Source organism: Chinchilla lanigera, unplaced genomic scaffold (assembly GCF_000276665.1).
Source record: "Chinchilla lanigera isolate Chin_1 unplaced genomic scaffold, ChiLan1.0 scaffold00043, whole genome shotgun sequence".
Classification (NCBI taxonomy): Eukaryota; Metazoa; Chordata; class Mammalia; order Rodentia; family Chinchillidae; genus Chinchilla; species Chinchilla lanigera.
Genome location: NW_004955444.1, coordinates 7,234,317 through 7,255,942, shown reverse-complemented (window position 1 = coordinate 7,255,942; position 21,626 = coordinate 7,234,317). Strand labels below are relative to the sequence as shown.

Genomic DNA, 21,626 nt, shown 5'->3' with positions numbered 1-21,626 from the left:
GCGCTTTTCGGCTGGGAATCGCGGTGGTATGAGTCCGGCCCACTCGGACCCAGGAGCGCTCCACACTCGGACCCAGGAGAGCTCTACCTGTAATCCCAACACACAGCAGGATTACCATGAGTTCCAGGCCAGCGTGGGCTGCATAGTGAGAACCTGGCAAGCACAAGGTCATGAGTTCAATTCCTGGTATCAATTAACTGGCAAAGGGACAGCCCAACCTGGTCAGCATATTGCCTAGGTACCATTGACTCCACCACCCGACCTTGCTCAAACGGGAAAGTATCATAAACTCTTCTAATCTGGTTTTTTGTTTTTTGGTTGTTTTTTTTTTTTGGTACCAGGGATTGAACTCAGGACGTTGTGTTTGCCAAGCAGGCGCTTATGCCACTGAGCTATATCCCCAGTCCCTTAATCTGTTTTTTGATAGTATTTCCTTATTTACTTTTGTCTTGCATCCGCTGCTGATATAAGTGACTTTTACAGCTTCTTGGCCCACATGGTCTAACTTGTCCTGGCTGCTGCTTAGAGCGCAGGTGTCAATTACCTACTTAACAAATCCTGGCTATTTACTGCTACCAGTAAAGACAACTGACTGTCTCCTAATTAAGCCTGCTTTCCTACTGACTAGGGTTCCAAAACACTAAGGCTTTTCCAGTGACATGAAATTTACTTTTGAAATGAATATACATGAAGGCTTTTATTCTTATTCTTATTCTCTATCTGTCATTAAAGACTAGACCCTTTCATTAAATAATAGAGCCTGACTGTATTCATTTCCTCAGGCTGATGTAAAAAAAAAAAAAAAAAAAAAAAAAAAAACAATCTGCCACAAATACGTAGCCAAAAATAGCAGGGAGAAATGTATTCTCTCACAGTTAAGGAGGCTAGAAATCTGATCCAGCTGTCAGCACAGGCTTGCTCTCCTGAAAGTGCAAGAGAAGACTCCTCCTTGCCTCCTCCTGCTTCCAGTGGTTGATTGCTGCTGCCCTGCTCCATTCTCTGCTTCTCTGGCCCTACAGCCGCCTTCCTTGGGTGTGTGTCATGGCTTCCCTAGAAGGAGACCTCAGGCCTTGGGTGAGGACGCCCTGTGATGTAATATGACCCCCACTGATTACATCAGCAAAGACTCTATTTCCAAATGAGGCCACACTCATGGTTCTGGGTATACATGAATTTTGGAGAAACACTATTTTTCTTAGTCCACACAGAAATTCATTTTCCACAGTGCTGCAGGGTAAGAAGTCCAAGATCACGATGCCAGCAGAGTCAGTGTCTGGTTCTGTCCACTTCAAAATGGTGCCCAATCACATGTCCTCACGTGGTGTAAAAAACAAGGTTGCTGCCTTCACTCTGTTTTATGAAGGCACGAATCCCATTTGTGAGGGCAGACTCTTTATGATGTAATTGCTCCCTCTTAATATTATTGCATTGTGTTTTGTTTCAATATATTAACTTTGGAAAACCACATTCACATTATAATACTCTTTAACTTAATGTACTGGGTTTCCAAAGGTTCCAGATATTTATTTCCACCAAACTTATTGAAATCAGCCAATGATATTTACAGAAAGGTGTTAAAAATTCACTACACAAGAAATAATGCACTAACATCAAACAGTCAGTCATATAAGAAAGTTCTTCTAACCCTAACATTATATACTAGTTGGTTTTTTTTTTTTTTTTTTGGTCTTTTTGAGACAAGGTCTCACTATGCAGTTCAGGCTGGCCTTGAGCTCACTTTGTAACCTAGGCTGGTCTCGAATTCGCAATGATCCTCCTGCCTCAGCCTCCCAAGCATTGGGATTACAGGCGTGCATCACCATGCCTGGCAGTAGTTAGTATTTTTATCCAAACTACATGTAAAAAATACATTTAATTATCATAAAAATATTGGCATTTATGTAGAAATACTCATAGTACTTTCCCATGCATTACCTAATTTCATCACTACAACCTTGTAATATAAATGAAATCATCATGCTTAGCCCCCATATTTAGAGGAGGAAACGGGCTTGATGTCTTGACTCAGATAATGCAATTAACTCAGTAGTGGAGTACAAGGGTGCGGGTCAAGGCACCTGATCAGAGCCCAATATTTCCTCCACTGCCACGTCGTATTAAGTTATGTGAAATTGTTTAAAATCACAGCTATCAGCCACAGGCTGGAGAGGCGACCTAGGTGGAATTAGAGATCACCTCAGCTTCATCTACAAGGCTTTTCTTTTCTAGCTCATGACACCCACCTACCCCAGAACCTCAGAATAATGTTTAAAAGCCTCACAGCCTGATTACCTACCCCTCTATCCAGAACTGAGACCAAGTTGTTAAAAATGTGTGGCAGAGCCTCCAGTTCTGGTATGTTTCTCTCTAATGGCGTGCACTCGTGTCCAAGACCAGTGCCTGTCAAACTTAAATGCACACAGGCATTGCTGGAGGAATCCTGATAAAATGCAAACTCAAGGTCAGGTTCTGCATTTCTCATCTGTTTCCAGGTCCTGCTATTGCAGGCTGCATTTTGAGTGTCAAGGCCTTCACTAGCCTTCAGAATAGAACCCAGGACGAGTCTACCTAATTGTAGAAAACGTCCACATCCTACAGGTGTACAAAGCAGGATGCTTCTGCCCAGTAAGCACCTTCTCAGTCCCTACCAAGTATGGAAGTGCTGGCCCCCATTCAAATCATGAGTCTCCAGTTGCTGCCACCACACCAGCCCAAGAGGAATCTGTGAAAGGTCCCTGTTTGTGAGGCTTAGCTTTACGCCCAGGACACTGGTCATTCTGGCCGCGGAAGCGTCCGTGAAGTACTGCTCGCGGGGCCCTGGGACAGCACAGAAGCCTCGTCACAGCAGATGTAAAGACAATCAGGCTAGCTTTCCGCAGTGCAGCTAGATGTGGCTCTTGGCTTCCTTTCCCCTCGGGGACGCTGCGCCGTTTCAGCGGGACCCTCGCGCGTTTTCCGTTTTCTGGCATCCCGTCACGTGGTCTTAATGATGTTGACCCCAGAAGTACTTTTCAAAAAAGGTTTGCCGCAGAGCTTCATTAAAAGGAAAAATGATTGCATTACAGCTTTTTGTCTTTGCTTGCTTTAAAGCTGCCAGGACGTGGTCTTGAGATACGGGGATAATGATGGAAATAAATCCTCGAAATGCTCTGTTAATGGTGATTGATGAGTTGATGAGGTTGACTAGGTATCCAGGAAACAAAGCCAGTTCCTAATGGCACTTTAATTCTGGAAATGCGGAAGACTTCCTTGCAGAAATTGGAAGTCAGAATGGGTGAGAAATAATTCAACAAATGAGCCTGCATTTAAGGAACAGCCAGGATAAATAGGTCTTTCAACGAGTCTTTCCCTGTGTGATTTCAGAATGTGCACTTCAGATAAAATTTTGTAAAAGAAAACAGTTCTGGAAAATTACATGGTATGTATGGTATCGTATAATGTATTCATGTGACAATGCACTTTTCCTTAACTCTGAGAGAAATTTCTCTATTTCAAAGCCTGAAGGTTTGATTAGGCATTTTTTTTAATATGAGAAGATATTCTTTCTCAAGACAAGTGAAGATTTAGAACAAGGATCACTCTGACTCTTCCTAAGAAAATAATCGATATTTGTCAGAGCTACTCAGACTTCTGGTATCTTAGCCATAAACATGAGAGAGTCCTAGGTTCTTCCATCCCCACACGGAAGGTTGAAATTTCACCTCGTAAATATTTTTTTAGCCCACCCTGACGCACACAGACGCACCCTTCGCAGCGGTCACTGCAACAGCAACAGTCTCACTTCTTGTCCCTGGATCCTCCGCCTGCAAACCAGCCTCATGCCTCCCAGCCAGGAGCCTTTACAAGATGCAAATCTGAACATGCCTTCGCCTTGCTTGACATCTTCCCATGGCTTTTCACCTTCCATCAGCCGCCTCAACCTCTGGCAAGCAACAGGTTCACCTGGAGGACTTGTTAAAGTGCAGATTGCTCTGTCTCTTTACGTTTTGACCCAGTGCGTACGGAGCAGGGGCCTGGGAACTGGCCCTTATAAGAACTTATCACATTATGCCAATGATACTGATTTGATGTTGCTGGTCTGGGGCCCACACTTTGAGGAAAACCCACCCAACTCCGCATTACATCAAGTGCTCTTCAGAATTTGTCCAGAGGTACCCTCTCTTAATACCCCAGACGTATCCTGCTCCACTCTTCCCAGTGCCTCCACCTGTATCCAATCACAATACACTACCCAGTTCCCTCGAATCAAGGCTGTCCAAGTTGATCGTATAAGTTGCGCACTGCACATATGAAAGCTTCATTCACACCATAATGTCCTGAATGGAGCCCTCCAGAGCTGATGAGGACACAGCCTACACCCTTGTGTGTGGCAGCTTTGAAATCACCATGAACCCTTCCGTACTGGGCCACTCCATGGTTACCCCAGTCACACAAAGTTACTTGGATTTTCTGAGGAAACAATAATTTGGGGAAACTCAAAGCCATTTCCTAGCCCCTTCTCTCAGCCTGTGTCTACTGTACCCCCTTTTCCGAATGGAAATCTTTACCTGTCCTTTAAGGCTTCTCTCTCAAAAAATGATTTATGATTAGAAATGTTCTTTAATCAAAGAACACACGATTGTGACAGAAAACAGAAGGATGTTACAGACTCTGGATAAAGCTGTAAACAGGCTGGCATTCTGAACACTGCTTGAAATCTGTTTCTTTCTCCCTCGGGGTTTCGTGAATTATCTTTCTGAAGAACTAGAAACCTGATCAGGAGAGAAGTAAGGGAGGCTTCTGTTTATTCTTTTTTATTTTGCTGTAGTTCTCCAAATACCTAAGATGCTTTGTTTATATGCACATGGTTTAACGAATTATACTGGCAAGTATGTTTCTGAAATGGAATATGCAGCATTCAAGTTGGCACTTGTATGGAATGTATTACTTCCCGTGGGGGTTTGATTAAATGGAGCCATGATAGATAGATAGATAGATAGATAGATAGATAGATAGATAGATAGAAAATGGACTTTTAATGGATAACCTATACTATTAATTCTTGGTACCTTAACTTTTTTCATAGATCTTCATACAGAACTATCACTTCATTAACTCATTGGATTAACTGCAAATACCAAATTATACTCAACAAAATATGTGATACAGAATGAATAGTGCATTTTTTAAAGAAAACATCTTCTGTAAGGTGAAACCCAAAACCAGCGGATAGTCAAGAGCAGATTTCCCAGAGAGTGAGAACTTAAAGAGGACAGGGAGGGAAAAACAATCGATTCAGTGTAATGGAAGAAAGGGTTAATAAAAAGTATAGAGCTTAGGGGCTGGGGATTTAGCTCAGCAGCAAAAGCACCTGCCTGGCAAGCGCAAGGTCGTGAGTTCAGTTCCCGGTACCGGAGGAAAAAAAAAGAAAAAACAAAAAGAAAAAAACAAAAAACCAAAAAGTATAGAGCTTAAAGCTAGGAAAGGTTATGTTGTTGAACTTGTAAAGCCATTCTAGTACCTCAAAATGAAATAATAATATGAACTTATATTTTTAAAAAATTCTATAGCTTGTTAAAATTTGTAGACTGACTTTGGTCTTTGTGGAAGCAACCAAAAATGAATCCATTATATTTTTCTTTCATGGTCAGAAAATATTAAATTTCTTCAAGGTGAAGTCTCATTTTCTCCAGTTCTGTGAACCTCTTCTTTCTTTTCCTGATTATTAAATTATTCAAAATACATTTGTGATACTGGGTGTGGTGGTGCACGCCTGTAATCCCAGCACTCAGCAGGCTGAGGCAGGAAGATCACTGCAAGTTCAAGGCCAGCCGGGGCTACACAGTCAGCTCAAGACCAGGCCTGAACTACAGAGCAAGACCCTGTCTCAAAAACCAAAATACAAAACAAACAAACAAAAAAGAAAATGTCTCGCTGGCTTCCATAATACTAAAATCTTGTTTGAGGAAGCAGAACTGTGCCCTATGAAAATGTCATGTGCCAATTCAAGGGGGTTGTACCAGACCACAATTAAAACTCTGGCTCACTTCAGCTCAAGGAGGCAAGGGCGGGGAAACTTCCTGAAAGGCACTGTTAGAAGGCAGAAAGCAATGCTCCCCAGAACGCATGCGTGTCTCCTCCTTCCAGAGCTGTATCACGAATGTAACTCCACCCCAGCAACTCTTCATCTCTGAATGTCTCAGTTCAAACTATCCTATTTCCAGAGACAAGAAAATCTGAGCAACCTGGAGCAGGGATTTCCCTGTGCATAGTATGTCAAGGGTAAGGTTGCCTGACCAGGTAGAAGATACCTCATTAAATTTTGGATAAACAACAAATACTTTTTAGTATATGCCACACAAATATTTGATTCAAATTTAACTGGGCAGTCTGTTATTTTCCCCTCGTAGGTCTGGTTACCCTGCAAGCGCACCTCTCTGAATCCAAGCAAGGCTGCCAGGGGGTCTTTCTGAGTCCAAGCATGTGCGGCAAGTGTCCACGCACCTCTTATGCATGGGAAACACAAGAAATCGGTGCTGCAAGTGGAATGTTTCTCTTGATTTCTGATTTTGCTCCAGCTCAGCTAAGTGGGAGAGGAGGCATCTTAGGTGGTTGGCAGCTGTTAGGAAAAGTCTAACTTTGGCCAGTCTTAATTCGTTTTCACCCAGGAACTGAGAGTCCACGCTTCTGGCTCTGCTGATTTTGCCCTCCACTGGAATGTGCTCCCTTTGTAGGCTCCTGGAAGAACTACCATGGCCTAACAGGAATTGATATATGATTAGAGAAGTTCTCAAATGAGTTAAATAATTAACAAGGCAGCACAGTTCACAGTTCATACATTTTGTTTTATTTGTCCTCAAAGCAAATATATATTTTCCACATTTTGTGTATAGGACAACTGAGTCCCAGAAAGGCCAGTCATGGTGTCCAGGGTCACAAAAGTGACAAACTATGGTAGAATTTGGCTGCAAACTCAGACCTTTTGACCCTGGTTCTTACATTTCTACCGCTCCTCCCCACTGCCAGGCACTTCACTGGACTTCTTCAACCTTCGTCTCTTTACCTATAAAATGAAGAGGAAAATATTCTAATATTTCCTCCAGCTTAATTTTTTACAGTCTACAAATACTAAGCTACCACTTAAAGGAAAATTTGTTCAGAGGACACAGCCCGCTCGTTCTCCTCTTGCACCTTTTCCCCAAATTCTATCATTCACACATGAAAGGGCAGAGTCTAAATTTTGCGTTGTGCTCTCCTTGAAGGGAAGCCAAGCAGTTCACGGAAGAGGAACGCTCTGGTCCCTGCTCCTGGGTAGAGGCAGTGATGTCTGTGTTCTGCCAAGCTTGGCCCTTCGTTTTCACTCTGGGGCTCCTGAAGACTGAGCACCAGTTACCTAGGAAGGGACTAGCTATGCACGGTAGTGGTGGAAGAGTCATTATCTCCACCCCCATGCAGCTCATTTCTTTGCAGAGTAAATAGGAATCATGTTAAAGTTTCCCTCACCAGCCCTCACCTACTGACCCTGCTCCTAAAATATGAAAATATATCCCAGCCAGTGAGCACTTCTTTCAGAAGAAAATATTGAAATAGTCTCTAGAGTCATAAGATAAGCCAGAATTCCTCCCAAATAATTGATTTTGTATGTGAAAGTAAGACAGAAATTGTCCAATAGCATATGACACTGGGTTGCTTCTCACGTCCCACTCCTACATGCAAGTCACTGTGGGGGCAAACATCTGACCTCAGCTTGCTCATCAACTCATTCAATAACTGCACGAACTGGGCAAGAATTTAGTTCTTCAGTCTCTGTTATTGCCAAAGCCAAAATAATTTTTAAAACAATTGTCTCTTACAAAGAAGCATAGTCTTGGCATTTGGTAGTGTGATATTTATTACCACATAAAAGGTCCTTCTGCATGTGCAGATCAGCTGAGAATGTGTAAGCATGGAGCCTCTTTTATTCTGGGAGGCCAAATGAACATTTGGGAGAAGGACTAACAGCCAACTGGTAGCTCCACTTAGAAAGGAGAGCACCGTGTGGTTCAAGGAATATAAAGAACTAGAACTGAAAACAATCAGAGATGGTTCCTCCTTTGGTAGAAACCAAAGGAATTACTTTCACATTTGCTGCTTCCAATAATCTTCTGGGAAAGAGCGAGAAATAGGGTGGATGAGAACATGAAATTCTTACCAACTCCTTCCCTCTTTGTTCAACAAGTGGATTGGCATTTGGCTTATAGGCTCAGAAATGCCAACATGCCACATCCTTATTCTGAAAATAGAAAGTTAGTCATGCTTCCATGAATGCCTGGCACAACCTTTTTCTTCCTGTCAAAGAATCTAGTCCTATCCTGAAAATTCCTACCATCATGTTTTTTCCATGTTGTAGTCCATTTCTGATGAGATCTGAAAAAATATATACTATATCCCACTAGGAAAATAAATCAATAGTGCTTTACAGCAGTTAAGAGCTTTTAATTCACATTGTATCAACACACACACACACACATACACACACGTGTGAAAGGTAAGAAGGTGAGGTTAAGAGGGAAGGACAGAGAAAATGCAACTTGGAACCTTCTGTATGAGACTCAGAAGTTTCCCCGTGTTTTTGTGGAACCCTGAATGCCTGTGAATATACAGCAGATTATAACACATCAGTCTAGAGACATTTCTGTATATTTTTATTAGTACATGTTTGCAGAACGTGTCTACACTCCTTCTGTGAAGTTGGTACATGTACACAATACGTCTCATCTTTGTTCCTTTTATTATCTCCTTTCCATCCCTTCCTCCTCTCTCCCCCCTCAATCTCCTTCCCTTTTTCTTTCCTCTTTTGGTAAGGGCTTTAATGTTCACTTTTTCCTTTAGCAATTAATTCTCCTTCGGGAATATATTCCCAGTCATTTTATGCATGTACTAAATTTAAATATGTTTGCTGTTTGTTGTAAAACATGTGAAAATAAAAGACAGGAAGAAATTGTCCAATAGTACGTGAAACTGGGTTGCTTCTCACATCCCACTTCGACCTTAGTCCAACTCTTTAGGAATATTGCCCAACGAAACAGTTCCAAAGCAAAGTACGATACATCTGTCTGGGTGTTTCATGCAAACAATTGCTGGAATTATACTTACATGGGGGATAAAGAGTTTAAGTGTTTTTTATTCTCTCTCAATGCTACCCAAAGGTTTTTTCCCAAATGCATGTCCCACATTTCTTATTCTTACCATACTCTACATTTTACAGGATAGTTCTGTGTGCACAGTCAGTTTGACCTGTAATCCTCTGAGGTGGGTAAGGCCAGTATGAGGTGCCTCATTTTGACATAGGGAAATTGAAACCTGGGGAGGGAACTGCTTGTCCGTGTGGCCAGGAGAGGTACAGCCATGTGTTTTAATTCCTTGTCCAATGTCTCTTTCCTCCACAAAATTTCCATTATCTCCAAAGGATTAAGATCAGCAAGTTGGTACCACTGAGCCAAGTCTCAGGCTGCCTTACTTCCTCTCACAAATAGAACTCGATACAACCAACCTGGAAGGCCCCCGCATGTGAGTGTCGGGGGTCCTATTCACAACTCCGTGTGAGCCTGCAAAGGTCTGTATCTAAGTGAAGAACTGAGGCATCATCTACGTTATTCAAGAGGGGAAAATGTTTTATCCAGAAAGAAAGTCTGTTCCCAGCAATAAAATTCTTGAAATATACACGGTGTGATCTTTTTCAAAGCCTTCCCTTTTGAATGTTTTATATTTCTGAAGCAACAAAAATTTATTTCATCCTTTCAGCCGCAATGTCAGGGTTATTTGCAACTTGTCCTTGGTTTGGTTTACAAATAGAATGGAATTAGTAAAATGTTTTAACTTAGACACAGAACCACCAAGAGCGAGAGGTAAATGTTGCAGATGACCTAATCCACATCTCCAGCAGGTCAGTGCTTAGAATTTCCGCTCCCTTACCATGTACAAATGCAAGTGTATTCGCTAAAGAGACAAGACGGAGAGAAGGACTTCTGCTCCTGCCAGCTCTAGAGGCCAGTTGCTGGAGGTGACAGTCATGAGTCAGTCACTTCCTCACGTGCGTATGGTTGTGACAAGCAAAGCAACACTTCAGGGCCACAAAGGCTTGCGGTACCGATGTCAATATTCGTGTTTACAAATTCATCCTATATCTTAGAGTAAACTTTCACTTTCATTTTATTTATTGTGTTTCAAAGAAAAAAACCTCTCCAGTAAGACAACATACCAGGGACTGGGGATTTAGCTCAGCGGCAAAAGCGCCTGCCTGGCACGCACAAGGTCGTGAGTTCGGTTCCCAGTACCGGAGAAAAACCAAAAAAAGTATCCCTATAAGCCGCAAACAAGCTGTACTGTAAGAAAAAGCCAAAAAGTACCGGAGAAAAACCAAAAAAAAAAAAAAAAAAAGACAACATACCAACATTTGTCAGATTGCTCCACACCCCACATTTGGTACATATGAAATAATTTGTCTAAAGTGCTGTCTTTCTAGGACAACTCCAAACTTGCGCTTTTTCTTAACTTGAATGTGGGATTTTTAAGGGCTTTAGTGTTTACTTTTTCCCTCAGTAATTAATTCTTCTTTGGGAATACATTCCCAGTCATTTTATGCATATGCTAAATTTAAATATGTTAAAAGTATCCATATCTGTTAAATTGCAATCAGCTAGACTATCGACTGCATTATCTAATATTAATTAGTGCTTAACTTTTCTCAAAATCAGCTGAAGAAGTAAAATGACCTCCAAATCTAGCTCTGATTATGGGTCAAGGAAAACCGAAGACCCACGTTAGACCTTCCATTTTGTTCTTTGTCCAAAAGGTTGGAAAATGGCAGCTTAGGTTGTGGTTCAGTGGTAGAGGATTTGCCTAGCATGCGTGGAGCCCTGGGTTAGATCCCCAGCCCTACAAAATTAAAAAAAGACAGTAATAGAATGGATTCATTTGTATTTCTACTGTTTCCTTTCTCTTTAAAGTGATAATATCAGTAAAATGCATCCAAAATTATATGTGGAAAATCTTGAATGTGTATGTCAGTACAAAAGTGATGGCAAAAATTCCGATACTTAAATTGTCCAGAGGTATATTGGCAGCAGTGTGATCTCGAAAGTGCCAGCAGGACCTGCTTCCCTATGATAAGAACATGAAAATGGATGGGATCTGAGCAGTGTTTCCTCAGGAATACTTTAGTGATGGATACTGTAGGTGTTGCCCTCTCTCCGGCCTCTGAGGGAAGAAGGTCAAGTGAGTGTCCCCAACTTGCCTTTAATGAACCACCTGAATCTCATCCATTTAAATAACCTTCTTGAAAAAAAAAAAAAAAAATAACCTTCTTGATAGTTTCTAAGTTCAGCCTTAACAATCTTCTAGAGTAGATAAAGACAAACTTTTGCTATTGTGATTCACTGCTCTGACTTTTGAGAAGTTAGTTAGTTAGCTAGTCAGTTAGTTAGTTAGTTGTTAGTTAAGGAAGAGAAGGGAGAAAGAAAAAGAATAACCCAGCAACAGAGAAACTTGAATAAAAAGAACAGGAGTTGATACCACACAACAAGATATTTTGACCCAGAGAGGTTAGAATGACACCGGGCCACATCCTGCGAGGACACACACACGTGACCAAAGCAAAGCTTTACTGGGGAGAGGAGGAAAGGGCTTCACCAAAATCAGAACTTTGGCTGAAGGAAGAAAGCCAAGAGAGTGTGATCAAGCTGCTACACCCAGAACAAAAAGAGTAAGTTTTTATTTATTTGCTGGGGTGGACTAAAGTCCAGTGATTTCCATTACCTAGAGGTATGGTTTCGAAAGATCTTTTTTCTTTTCATCGACTTGGGGCCAGAACTGTGGCCGTGATCAATATGCCTCACCACCAATGCTGTAGTCATGGTCAGCTTATCCTAGAGGTTGTTGAATTGTCCTAGAGGTTGCTGAATTTCCAGGTACTCTACCTGGTGCTATCGTCCTGTGCAAAGCATCCCAGCCTTGAATTTGGTGGGCTAACAGGTGGTCAGCTTCACTCAGAATCTGCTAACCTGTCCTTCCACTGGTGTCATTTCCAGGCCTTGCATAAACATCCGGGTCTTCTGATAGGGCTGAAAGGCTGCCAGTGCTTGAGCTGCTGAGGAAGCCCTGAGGGGTTGGAGTACAAGAAGCACAGAGCAGCCCCTTTGGCAACAGGCCAAGCTAACCCAGTGTCACAGTCGTGAAAAAATACATTTTAAGTGATCAACACATCTACCTGCTGATCTGAGTAGACTCTGATTCCAGGGTTAAGACAGCAAAGGAGACAGACAGACTCTGAAGACAGAGGTACCAACCCTTTATCTGATTTCAGCCGCCCATGATTTCCAGGCCGAAGTGAACAGTCAGTGTCTTCAGCACATGTGACCTTCAGGTCCCTGGGAAGTAACCTAGGCAACTGTTCTCATGCACCCCAAGTCGGAGGTGGGAAAATGATACCATATTGCCCACATGTGTGACCTCTGCAATCAGTGACGAGCGGCTGCTCAAGAGCAAGTGAAACCAGGGAGCTTATTTCGGCTTCTTTTCTTGGAACAATTTCTCATTTCAAACAAACATCCTACTTCAGGGGTTTCATCAGGGTCTCAGGACGGGTCTGTTGAAAGATGCCACGCTGTGAAGGGTCACAGTTTACTGCACCCAGGACTTTATTTTGTCACCTGAGGCTTTTGTCCCTCCACTATTGCACCATGGAGGTCCCTAACTGTCTTAGGAGAAAGAAATCAGAAGTCCTGATGTTGTACAATAATTTTTTCACAGTTCAGTGTTTACTGAGCTGTGGCCTCAAAACATTAACCCTTGCCCTTTAAAATGTCTACTAGATTCTGATGTCTAGATAAAGTAGTCACTTTCAGGATATGTTTTCAGAGCTAATATAGTAACTGAGACCAATGACATCTCCCAAGGTCACGGGGAAAAGCCAGGTGTAACCAAGCCAGACCTAACCTAGGTATGAGAGGTTTCTTACTCCACAAAGAATTGTGCGTTCCAGACGGGCACAATCTTTTCTAAGCAAAACTATGCTTCCTTGCTTGCTCTCAAGCATAATCTTCCCATTCTGCTTCATAAATTTTAGAACTGGGTAACAGTGAGGAAGTCCCTTCTTGCACTCTCTATACCTTATAAGCTTTTACAGATTTCCCATGTACCCATTCTTCCCCTTGTCTTACTGAGGTCCTGGGTCATTTCTTCCTCTAGCCATGTAGGTATCTTTCACTCATTTAGCAATGTCTATGCATTGGGTAATCTTTGAAGCAACCATGAAGTAGCTCTGATCATTGCCTTCCTGCACCAGATTTGTAAACTGAGACAGACAGATTAAATAATTTTCCCAAAGTCAGAAAACAGAGCTCAGACTGCCTAATTCCCAAACCCAGTCACTTGATCCTCTTATTTCTTTCTGAGCTCTGCCCCTTTCCTTCCAAGCCTGACATTGTGCTGCTATCTCCTCTGCCTCGAAGGTCTGTCCTGTGCTGAGATCACTATGGTCATTCTTCAAGCTCGTCTTTGTGAAACCTAGCCTGCCTGAGGAAAGTTAGTGCACATCCTTCTTTTCCAGCAAGATACTAGGCAGGAGTCCACACATCCCAGGACAAATGTCATGCTGACTTGGACCCAGTATCAGCATTCGCCACATAAACAAGCACAGTCTAAGGAGAAGCATTGCTGTACTGTGTGCCATATTCTCTCTCTACATTTGTGTTCTGCACTTGTGTTGTTAGTTGAAGAATAAAACTTCCAAAAATTATGAATCCTGTCTAGCTTAGGCAGCATGCAAGACAATCCACTTAAGGAAACATAAACCAGGTAGTTAAGACAGAAAAAATTACAGGTAGCTAAAACAGATGATCACTCCCCAAAAAGCTATTCCAGCCATATGGAGCCCTCATCCAAATGGTGGAAACCCACACAGATGTGTCCAAGAACAATAGTGGAGGAGGGGTGAATCCTTTTTTTTTTTTTCAAATTGCTTCGTTCCTGGAATTTAAATACACGTCAGGCTTTTAAGTGAAATGAACTGGTAAAGAGTAAGTGTATTGATATTCATTAGGGAATTTCAGGTTGTCACGTTACCCACATTAAAATAACTTGGAGGATAACTTGGATTCCACGTCACTTAAAGAGTCAGCGATCCCTATGTTACCCAGCTGCCTATGCAACTACGAGGGCTTGCTGACTTGACTTTCTTGTCTTTTCCAGATCTTGGCCATCGTGTCGATCTTGTTCATCGTACTTTCCACCATTGCTTTGTCTCTCAACACCCTCCCAGAGCTGCAGGAGACAGACGAATTCGGACAACCCAATGACAACCCCCAGCTAGCGCACGTGGAGGCTGTGTGTATCGCTTGGTTTACCATGGAGTACCTTCTGCGGTTCCTGTCCTCACCAAATAAATGGAAATTCTTTAAAGGCCCACTCAATGTCATTGACTTGCTGGCCATCCTACCGTACTACGTCACCATCTTCCTCACGGAGTCCAACAAGAGCGTGCTGCAGTTCCAAAACGTGAGGCGTGTGGTCCAGATCTTCCGGATCATGCGCATCCTCAGGATCCTGAAACTCGCGAGACATTCAACAGGCCTGCAGTCTCTTGGGTTCACCCTCAGGCGGAGTTACAATGAACTGGGCCTGTTGATATTGTTTCTGGCCATGGGGATAATGATATTTTCCAGCTTGGTATTTTTTGCTGAGAAGGATGAGGATGCTACCAAGTTTACCAGTATCCCTGCATCATTTTGGTGGGCCACCATCACCATGACCACCGTGGGCTATGGTGACATTTACCCAAAAACATTGCTAGGGAAAATTGTGGGAGGCCTCTGCTGTATTGCTGGGGTTCTGGTTATCGCCCTCCCTATCCCAATAATCGTGAACAATTTTTCTGAGTTTTACAAGGAGCAGAAACGCCAAGAGAAGGCGATTAAGAGGAGAGAGGCTCTTGAGCGGGCCAAAAGGAATGGGAGCATCGTTTCCATGAACTTAAAAGATGCCTTTGCTCGAAGTATGGAACTGATCGATGTGGCTGTCGAGAAGGCCGGGGAGTCAGCCAACACGAAGGACTCAGCCGATGACAATCACCTGTCTCCAAGCCGGTGGAAGTGGGCCAGGAAGGCTCTGTCGGAAACAAGCTCCAACAAGTCTTACGAGAATAAGTACCAGGAGGTTAGCCAGAAAGACTCCCACGAGCAGCTGAACAACACTTCCTCCTCCAGCCCCCAGCACCTGAGCGCCCAGAAACTGGAGATGCTGTATAACGAAATCACCAAGACACAGCCCCATTCTCACCTGAACCCGGACTGCCAAGAGCAGCCGGAGCGGCCCTCTGTGTACGAAGAAGAGATAGAAATGGAAGAAGTAGTGTGCCCGCAGGAGCAGCTGGCCGTGGCACAGACTGAGGTCATCGTGGACATGAAAAGCACCTCCAGCATAGACAGCTTCACCAGCTGTGCCACCGACTTCACAGAGACAGAGCGCTCCCCCCTGCCGCCACCCTCTGCCTCTCACGTGCAGATGAGGTTCCCCACTGAGCTCCCGGGGACAGAAGAGCACCAAAGAGCCAGGGCCCCTCCGTTTCTCACACTAAGCAGAGAGAAAGGGCGGGATGCCAGGGACGCCACTCTAGAATATGCCCCCGGTGACATACCTGTGAACCTTGGCCCCAGTGTGCAGTGCGGGCTACACGGCCCTTTGCAGGCTGACAGCACCACTGACAGCCCCAAGAGCTCGCTGAAAGGCAGCAACCCACTCAAGTCCAAATCTCTCAAAGTAAACTTTCAGGAAACCAGAGGCAGTGCTCCCCAGACCCCTCCCAGCACAGCCAGGCCACTGCCAGTGACAGCAGCTGACTTTTCTCTCCCCACCCCGCAGCACATCAGTACCATCCTCCTGGAAGAGAGTCTCCCCCAGGGAGAGAGACCCTCGCTGGGCACTGAGGTCTCAGCACACTGCCAGGGACCTTCCAAAGGGCTGTCCCCTCGCTTTCCCAAGCAGAAACTGTTTCCTTTCTCTTCGAGAGAGAGGAGGAGCTTCACTGAAATAGATACCGGGGAAGATGAAGACTTCTTGGAGCTCCAAGGGGCAAGGCCAGACAAGCAGGCGGACTCCAGCCCTAACTGCTTCGCAGACGCGCCCAGTGACGTGAGAGACCCTCTAAGAGAAGAGGGCTGTGCGGGCGCTTCTCACCCCCAGAACACGGGTCACAACTGTAGGCAAGACATTTACCATGCTGCTGGTGAAGTGAAAAAGGACAGTAGTCAAGAAGGGTGCAAGATGGAAAACCACTTGTTTGCCCCAGAAATTCATTCCAACCCAGGAGACACGGGTTATTGTCCCACACGAGAAACCAGCATGTGACTAGTTACAAAAGCAATAATAATAATAATAATAATAACAAAAACTTGTTTCTTAAAAGCGATTAATAATGCCTGTGAACTAAACCATGGGAAGCCCCTCCCCCCACATAAAGCGCATAAAATGTTATTTTTGCATGGCATGAGCAATTTAGTTTAAGCACTGTTTAAATAAAGAGTCAAGACTGCATTTTGTAACAAACAAAAACAGCTGAAGAACAGTGAACCAATAAAGAGCGCTCTATTAGGAACCAGTACTCCGCAATGTTTGACATTTTTGATCCTTTCATTTCAAATCGTAGGCAGATCAAGTTGTAGCATTTCTGTTGCAGTGCATCTTAGGATTTGCACATGGAAGGATGAAATGTCATTGCATGCATTCGTAATCAGGAGGAGTAAGGTGCCTTTGAGCTTGCAAAAATATGCATTAAGTGTAAGTAATGGGGCCTGGATGCGCAAGTGTCCAAGAACATGCGGGAACGAGTTTCTGAGACACCATACTTCCTTCCTAGCTACCGCCTGGGGGCGCTGTGCAGACTTCCTGTTGTAGAAATGCAACCTCTTCTCAAGCCGTCTCCTACATCTTGCTCTGGGTTGTAAAGCTCTTATAAAAATATTTGTTTAAAGGAATATAGTATTTTTATTCATTTGTGATATAATTCATAGGGTACGCGTTTCTGTTTTGCTTCCGCTTAGTTGTGGCATTTGTGAATGTACTTATAAATCATGGAAATGGGCAAGATTTAATGACCAGATATCACAATATTTGGAACTTAAGCTTGAGATTTTGCCGTTAAATTATATATCATGCCACAGCCTAGCACAGTAACTGCGTTTTTTAAAAACTGAACATATACGAAAGGTTATATCATAGTGAAAAGCTTTTTTAAAAAAGGACACTATATTTGCAAATTCATTCTTTTTTAAAAAAACTGTATTCTGGCCCTCTAAATACAAAAACATTTTCCTCTTATATTCCACATAAACTTTTCTAACTAAAGGAATAAAAATGCAAATATGCCAAAATGAGTGTTCCATTAACATGACTTTTGACAAACTAAACTAAAAGCAGGGTCGTTTCAAGAGACTGCCACCGCCCTTTATAGACACAGTTCCAACATGAGCGACCATGAAAACAGGCCAGGGCCGGTGATGGGTCACTCAGCATTTCTCAGTGTGGGGTGGGAGGATGGGAAGGTACTGTTATTTGCTGAAAGAAGTGCATCTTTTTGCAGGTGAATTTTGCCCCAGCCACCAGTGGCTGTAGCACCCTCAATAACTGCAGAAAATAAAAACACTCTCTTAGGTGTGCACACACCACCCTCCCCGCAAGTGATCAGGACTATGTTGAAAGCTTCTTCCAGCATTTGTTCCCTAGCGCAGTGAAATGCAGATGGGGGAAGGTGCTGGCTGGAGGCGGCCCTGGTGATGAAGTCTGGGCTGGAACCTGGGTCATCCCATCAAACTTGATTCTCAGGAACCCAGCCTGAGCTTGCCTAGGTGCAGGCTAGTAGATACCTGATCTTGGCGAAGGCCCTACATCCCCTCTGGGTCTCAGGTTCACCCAAATAAAAACCAAAACAAAATTATCTGTAAGCTCCCTTAGGACTTCCAGTTAATGTGATTCCCTGTCTCCCAGGAACACCCAGGCTTTGCCGCCAGGGCTCCTACTCACGTGTTCTGCTCTTGTACGTTCGCAGTTCAGTGAAGTTGAGGAAGTGCTGAGCTTATTAAAACACGGCTTCTTGTTTAAAAGAAAGCTATTCTGATTTTTATTTTATTTTTAAAAGAAAAACAGGGAAACTAGTTCAAATACTTAAAATGAATCTAACTTAAACCTTTAACATCCTTTATTAACAGAACCTGGTCATTAAATCTCAAGCTAAGCAAAAGAGTTTTGATCTTAGTTGAACTCCAAGAGGCCCTGCTGCTACAGATAATTTAAAACACTGCTCTTTTTTTCACTGTGCTAAGAATTGAATGGTTATCATGTTTGTTTCAAAACAGAACCTTTAAGGGTTTATGATCATTAATCGTTGATATTTACATTACTCATACTTGAGTGTCTCAAACTAAATGTTGATCAGTTTTGTAAATCTAGAGTGTTTGAATTTTCTATACCTAGTTTTTCAAAGTCAAGCAGGTATATCTGCTGTTAGATGAATAGCAAATACTTTGTGAAAATCGTGTCTTTACATAGTCTCATGAAGCAGTTACTTTCTGTCTCTTACAGGTGAATCTCAATTTTTTAAATTCATTTGGCAGGATAAGTGGACTTATCTTTTTGCCCTCCCGACTGACTAATCCCCACCTTTCATGCGTCTGCTAGGCCTTCTCCTGAGAACCCTGCTCAAGAATATCAGCAACCTTGTCCAGTTGAGGAACCCTTGACATTCCTCTCTTGGAAGCATTCTCTCTAAAGTGTGCTTCTTCAGTCTAAGTTCTTTGTTTCTGTTTTGAAGTTTTAAAGAATTTTCAAAAACATCCTATGGAAGGATAACCCTTTAATTCTTCTTAATTTCCGTGGGCCAAAACCTTTAGCTAGGGAAGAAAGAAAGGGAGGGAGGGGGAAAAGAAGGAAAAAAGAAAGACAGCAAGGAAGGAAGGAAGGAAGGAGGGAAGGAAGGAAGGAAGGAAGGAAGGAAGGAAGGAAGGAAGGAAGGAAAGGAGGGAGGGAGGAAAGAAAGAAGGGAGGGAAGGAGGGACGTTTTCTTTTAAAAAATTTTGGCTCTGGTATTTCAGTCAGGCAGTTGGAGACAGGGTCTCCCGGCATGTACCTGTGCAGTGTTTTCTAAGCTTTTCCAATGAACTAACTGCACATAACTCTGGGAATAAATGTGCATGCCTAGAAAGAGCTGGAAATAATACCTACCAAGTACACGGCTCTTTTAAAGTTTTATGTTTTACATTAAAAATTTAGGTCGATCCTGCATTTTACTCCATGATATATCTGTTGTCAATATTTTAAATGAAGTTTTATATTACTTACCAGCTAGTAAAACTGATACTCTCACAACTTTAAATACTTGTTTTGCACTCCCTGAAAATTGCATCGACAGTTGGAGCATCATTACCTGAACAGCAGGAACACAGAGATTGGTGCCTTGAGACTTCTGCGAGTTTTTGCTGCTGACGGAGTTCGTTCACCATTACCTAGCTAAGTGTCCAGGGACAAATGTCAAGAAGTAAAGACTAAGGGCCGGGGATTTAGCTCAGCGGCACAGCACCTGCCTGGCAAGCACAAGGTTGTGAGTTCAATTCCCGGTACTGGAAAAAAGCAAAAAAAAAAAAAAACAAGTAAAGACTATCTGAGTGACCTCAAAGTCACATAGTCCTTTGAATGACTAATCTGATTCTTTCAGCTTTCTTGACAACCAGTGCAAATCGCCACAAGATTGTTTTAGCTCAAAGACTGAGAGCAATCTAAGAGGACTGACATGGGCACAACAGAGCATGTCGTGGCCAGGCCCACACACAGACAAGCACAACATACCGAGTAGGTCCCTGAATTTCACTTCGTTAGTCTCTAAACATCTCATGAAAAATTTCTTTACTTCAAACCTACTGCTTTGAAGTACACATGTGATCAAGCATTATCCTGATGTGATGAGACTTAGTAACCAAAAGAATATGGCAAGTATCCGTTCCTATTAGTTTTTTGTTAACAACCTCACTGTCGTGTAGACACTGGCCAAGTTAAAAAGTTAAAAAGTTCAACCACTTAGTCTTGTTATTTGAATAGAAGAAAACCGTATGTATGTAGAGTCCTTTACACATTCTTCTTACACACAAACCTTCTGAAGTATTGATACAGCATACCAGCGGTTTTGTCCTTTATTCAAGTTCATACAGATCACAGGTGAACAGTGGCACCTGGCCTCAGCCACGTCATCTGGCATTAAGTCTAGCATCTAATAAATTACTGGAAAGTACGTTTACATAAAGTGTTTTATTCTATTAGTGTTCAAAAGTATGTAAATAAAAAGGCGGTACATTTATAGCCGTGTAGTTTATTTAAAGCCGCAGTAAACATGACAAATAAAATGAATTGAGATAACTGGCACGGGCCATGTTTAGCACATACGCTTGCCAGTTCAGAATTCTGGCCAGAAGATACACATCCCTTGGCTGAAGAGAATTCATCATTCACGTTGTGATACGACATGCAGCATCAGGCAGAGAGCCGCAGCGAGTCATGTGATCTTCTGAAACAAAAGTGAATAAAACTTTAGAAGTACTTCTCAGTTCAAAAATATTTTATAGAAGAAACAGCTGATGAAAATATATATATCTATATTTTCCGGGGGCCTGGGGATTTAGCTCAGCGGCACAGCACTTGCCTGACAAGCATGAAGTCATGAGTTCAATTCCCTATACTGGAAAACAAAACAAAATTTCTAATTTAATTTGATCATCAGTTCACTGAAAATTCATTCAGCAAACACTAACTGAGCATCTTTCTGTTTGGTACTAGACACTGTTACTTAGTGCTAGGTTAAAACTCTCCTGCCCCACTAGAGCTTGCTGCCTAGTAGCCCATTAATACTGAGTATGGTTTGGGTGACTAGAAAATGTCACTTCTAAAGATGGAAAAATCACTCAATGACCAAACTAGGAGAGCATATGACAGGCACAAATGGTATTATTTTCCAAAGAACTGTTTTTCCTAAAAAATAGATAAATGGTATGAACCCTGATACATAATACATTTTGAATAAGTTTAGTTTGCATGCTCGAAATAGTAAATGGTTAATTTGATTGAGTGAGGTCCTGAGTTTCCTTTCTTTATCTGACAAATTCAGTAGTTTTTCAGGACTAGGAAGGTAACTCAGTGGTAGAGCTCTTGCCTAGTATGCAGAAGGTTGTGGGTTCCATCTCCAGCACTGGAAACAAAAGCAAAAAACAAAAAATAACTTTTCGGCTAGATAAACTGCTTGTCAGAATAGCTAATAATAGTCTACCAAAAATAGCTAGAGTAAATAAAACTAATGGGAGGAGCTGGGGATTTAGCTCAGCGGCACAGCACCTGCCTGGCAAGCACAAGGTCATGAGTTCGATTCCTGGTATCAGAAGAAAAACAAAATAAACTAATGGGACAGTCTATAAGTACGTTTGCAATTTTGATAGTCAAATGATTACAACTGAAGCATTTTAATGCTTTCTCTTACTTTTGTTTATAAGCAATATTTTAAGAATGTATTATTATCTTCTGTTCATCTCTTCAATATCCAAAACTTACTTAGCTTGACTCAAGGGATTTATTTTATA

At 42.5% G+C, this 21,626-nt stretch overlaps 1 protein-coding gene across 1 annotated transcript in view; it reads left to right on the top strand.

Moving 5' to 3' along the window:
* The window catches only part of Kcnb2 (potassium channel, voltage gated Shab related subfamily B, member 2), a 409,389-nt gene extending 390,457 nt beyond the window's left edge, over positions 1-18,932 (top strand). The window contains exon 3 of the mRNA XM_005392097.2: positions 14,209-18,932. Within this exon, the coding sequence (XP_005392154.1) occupies positions 14,209-16,362 (2,154 nt within the window). The 3' untranslated portion in view covers positions 16,363-18,932. The remainder of the gene's footprint in view (positions 1-14,208) is intronic.
* The last annotated feature ends 2,694 nt before the right edge of the window (positions 18,933-21,626 follow it).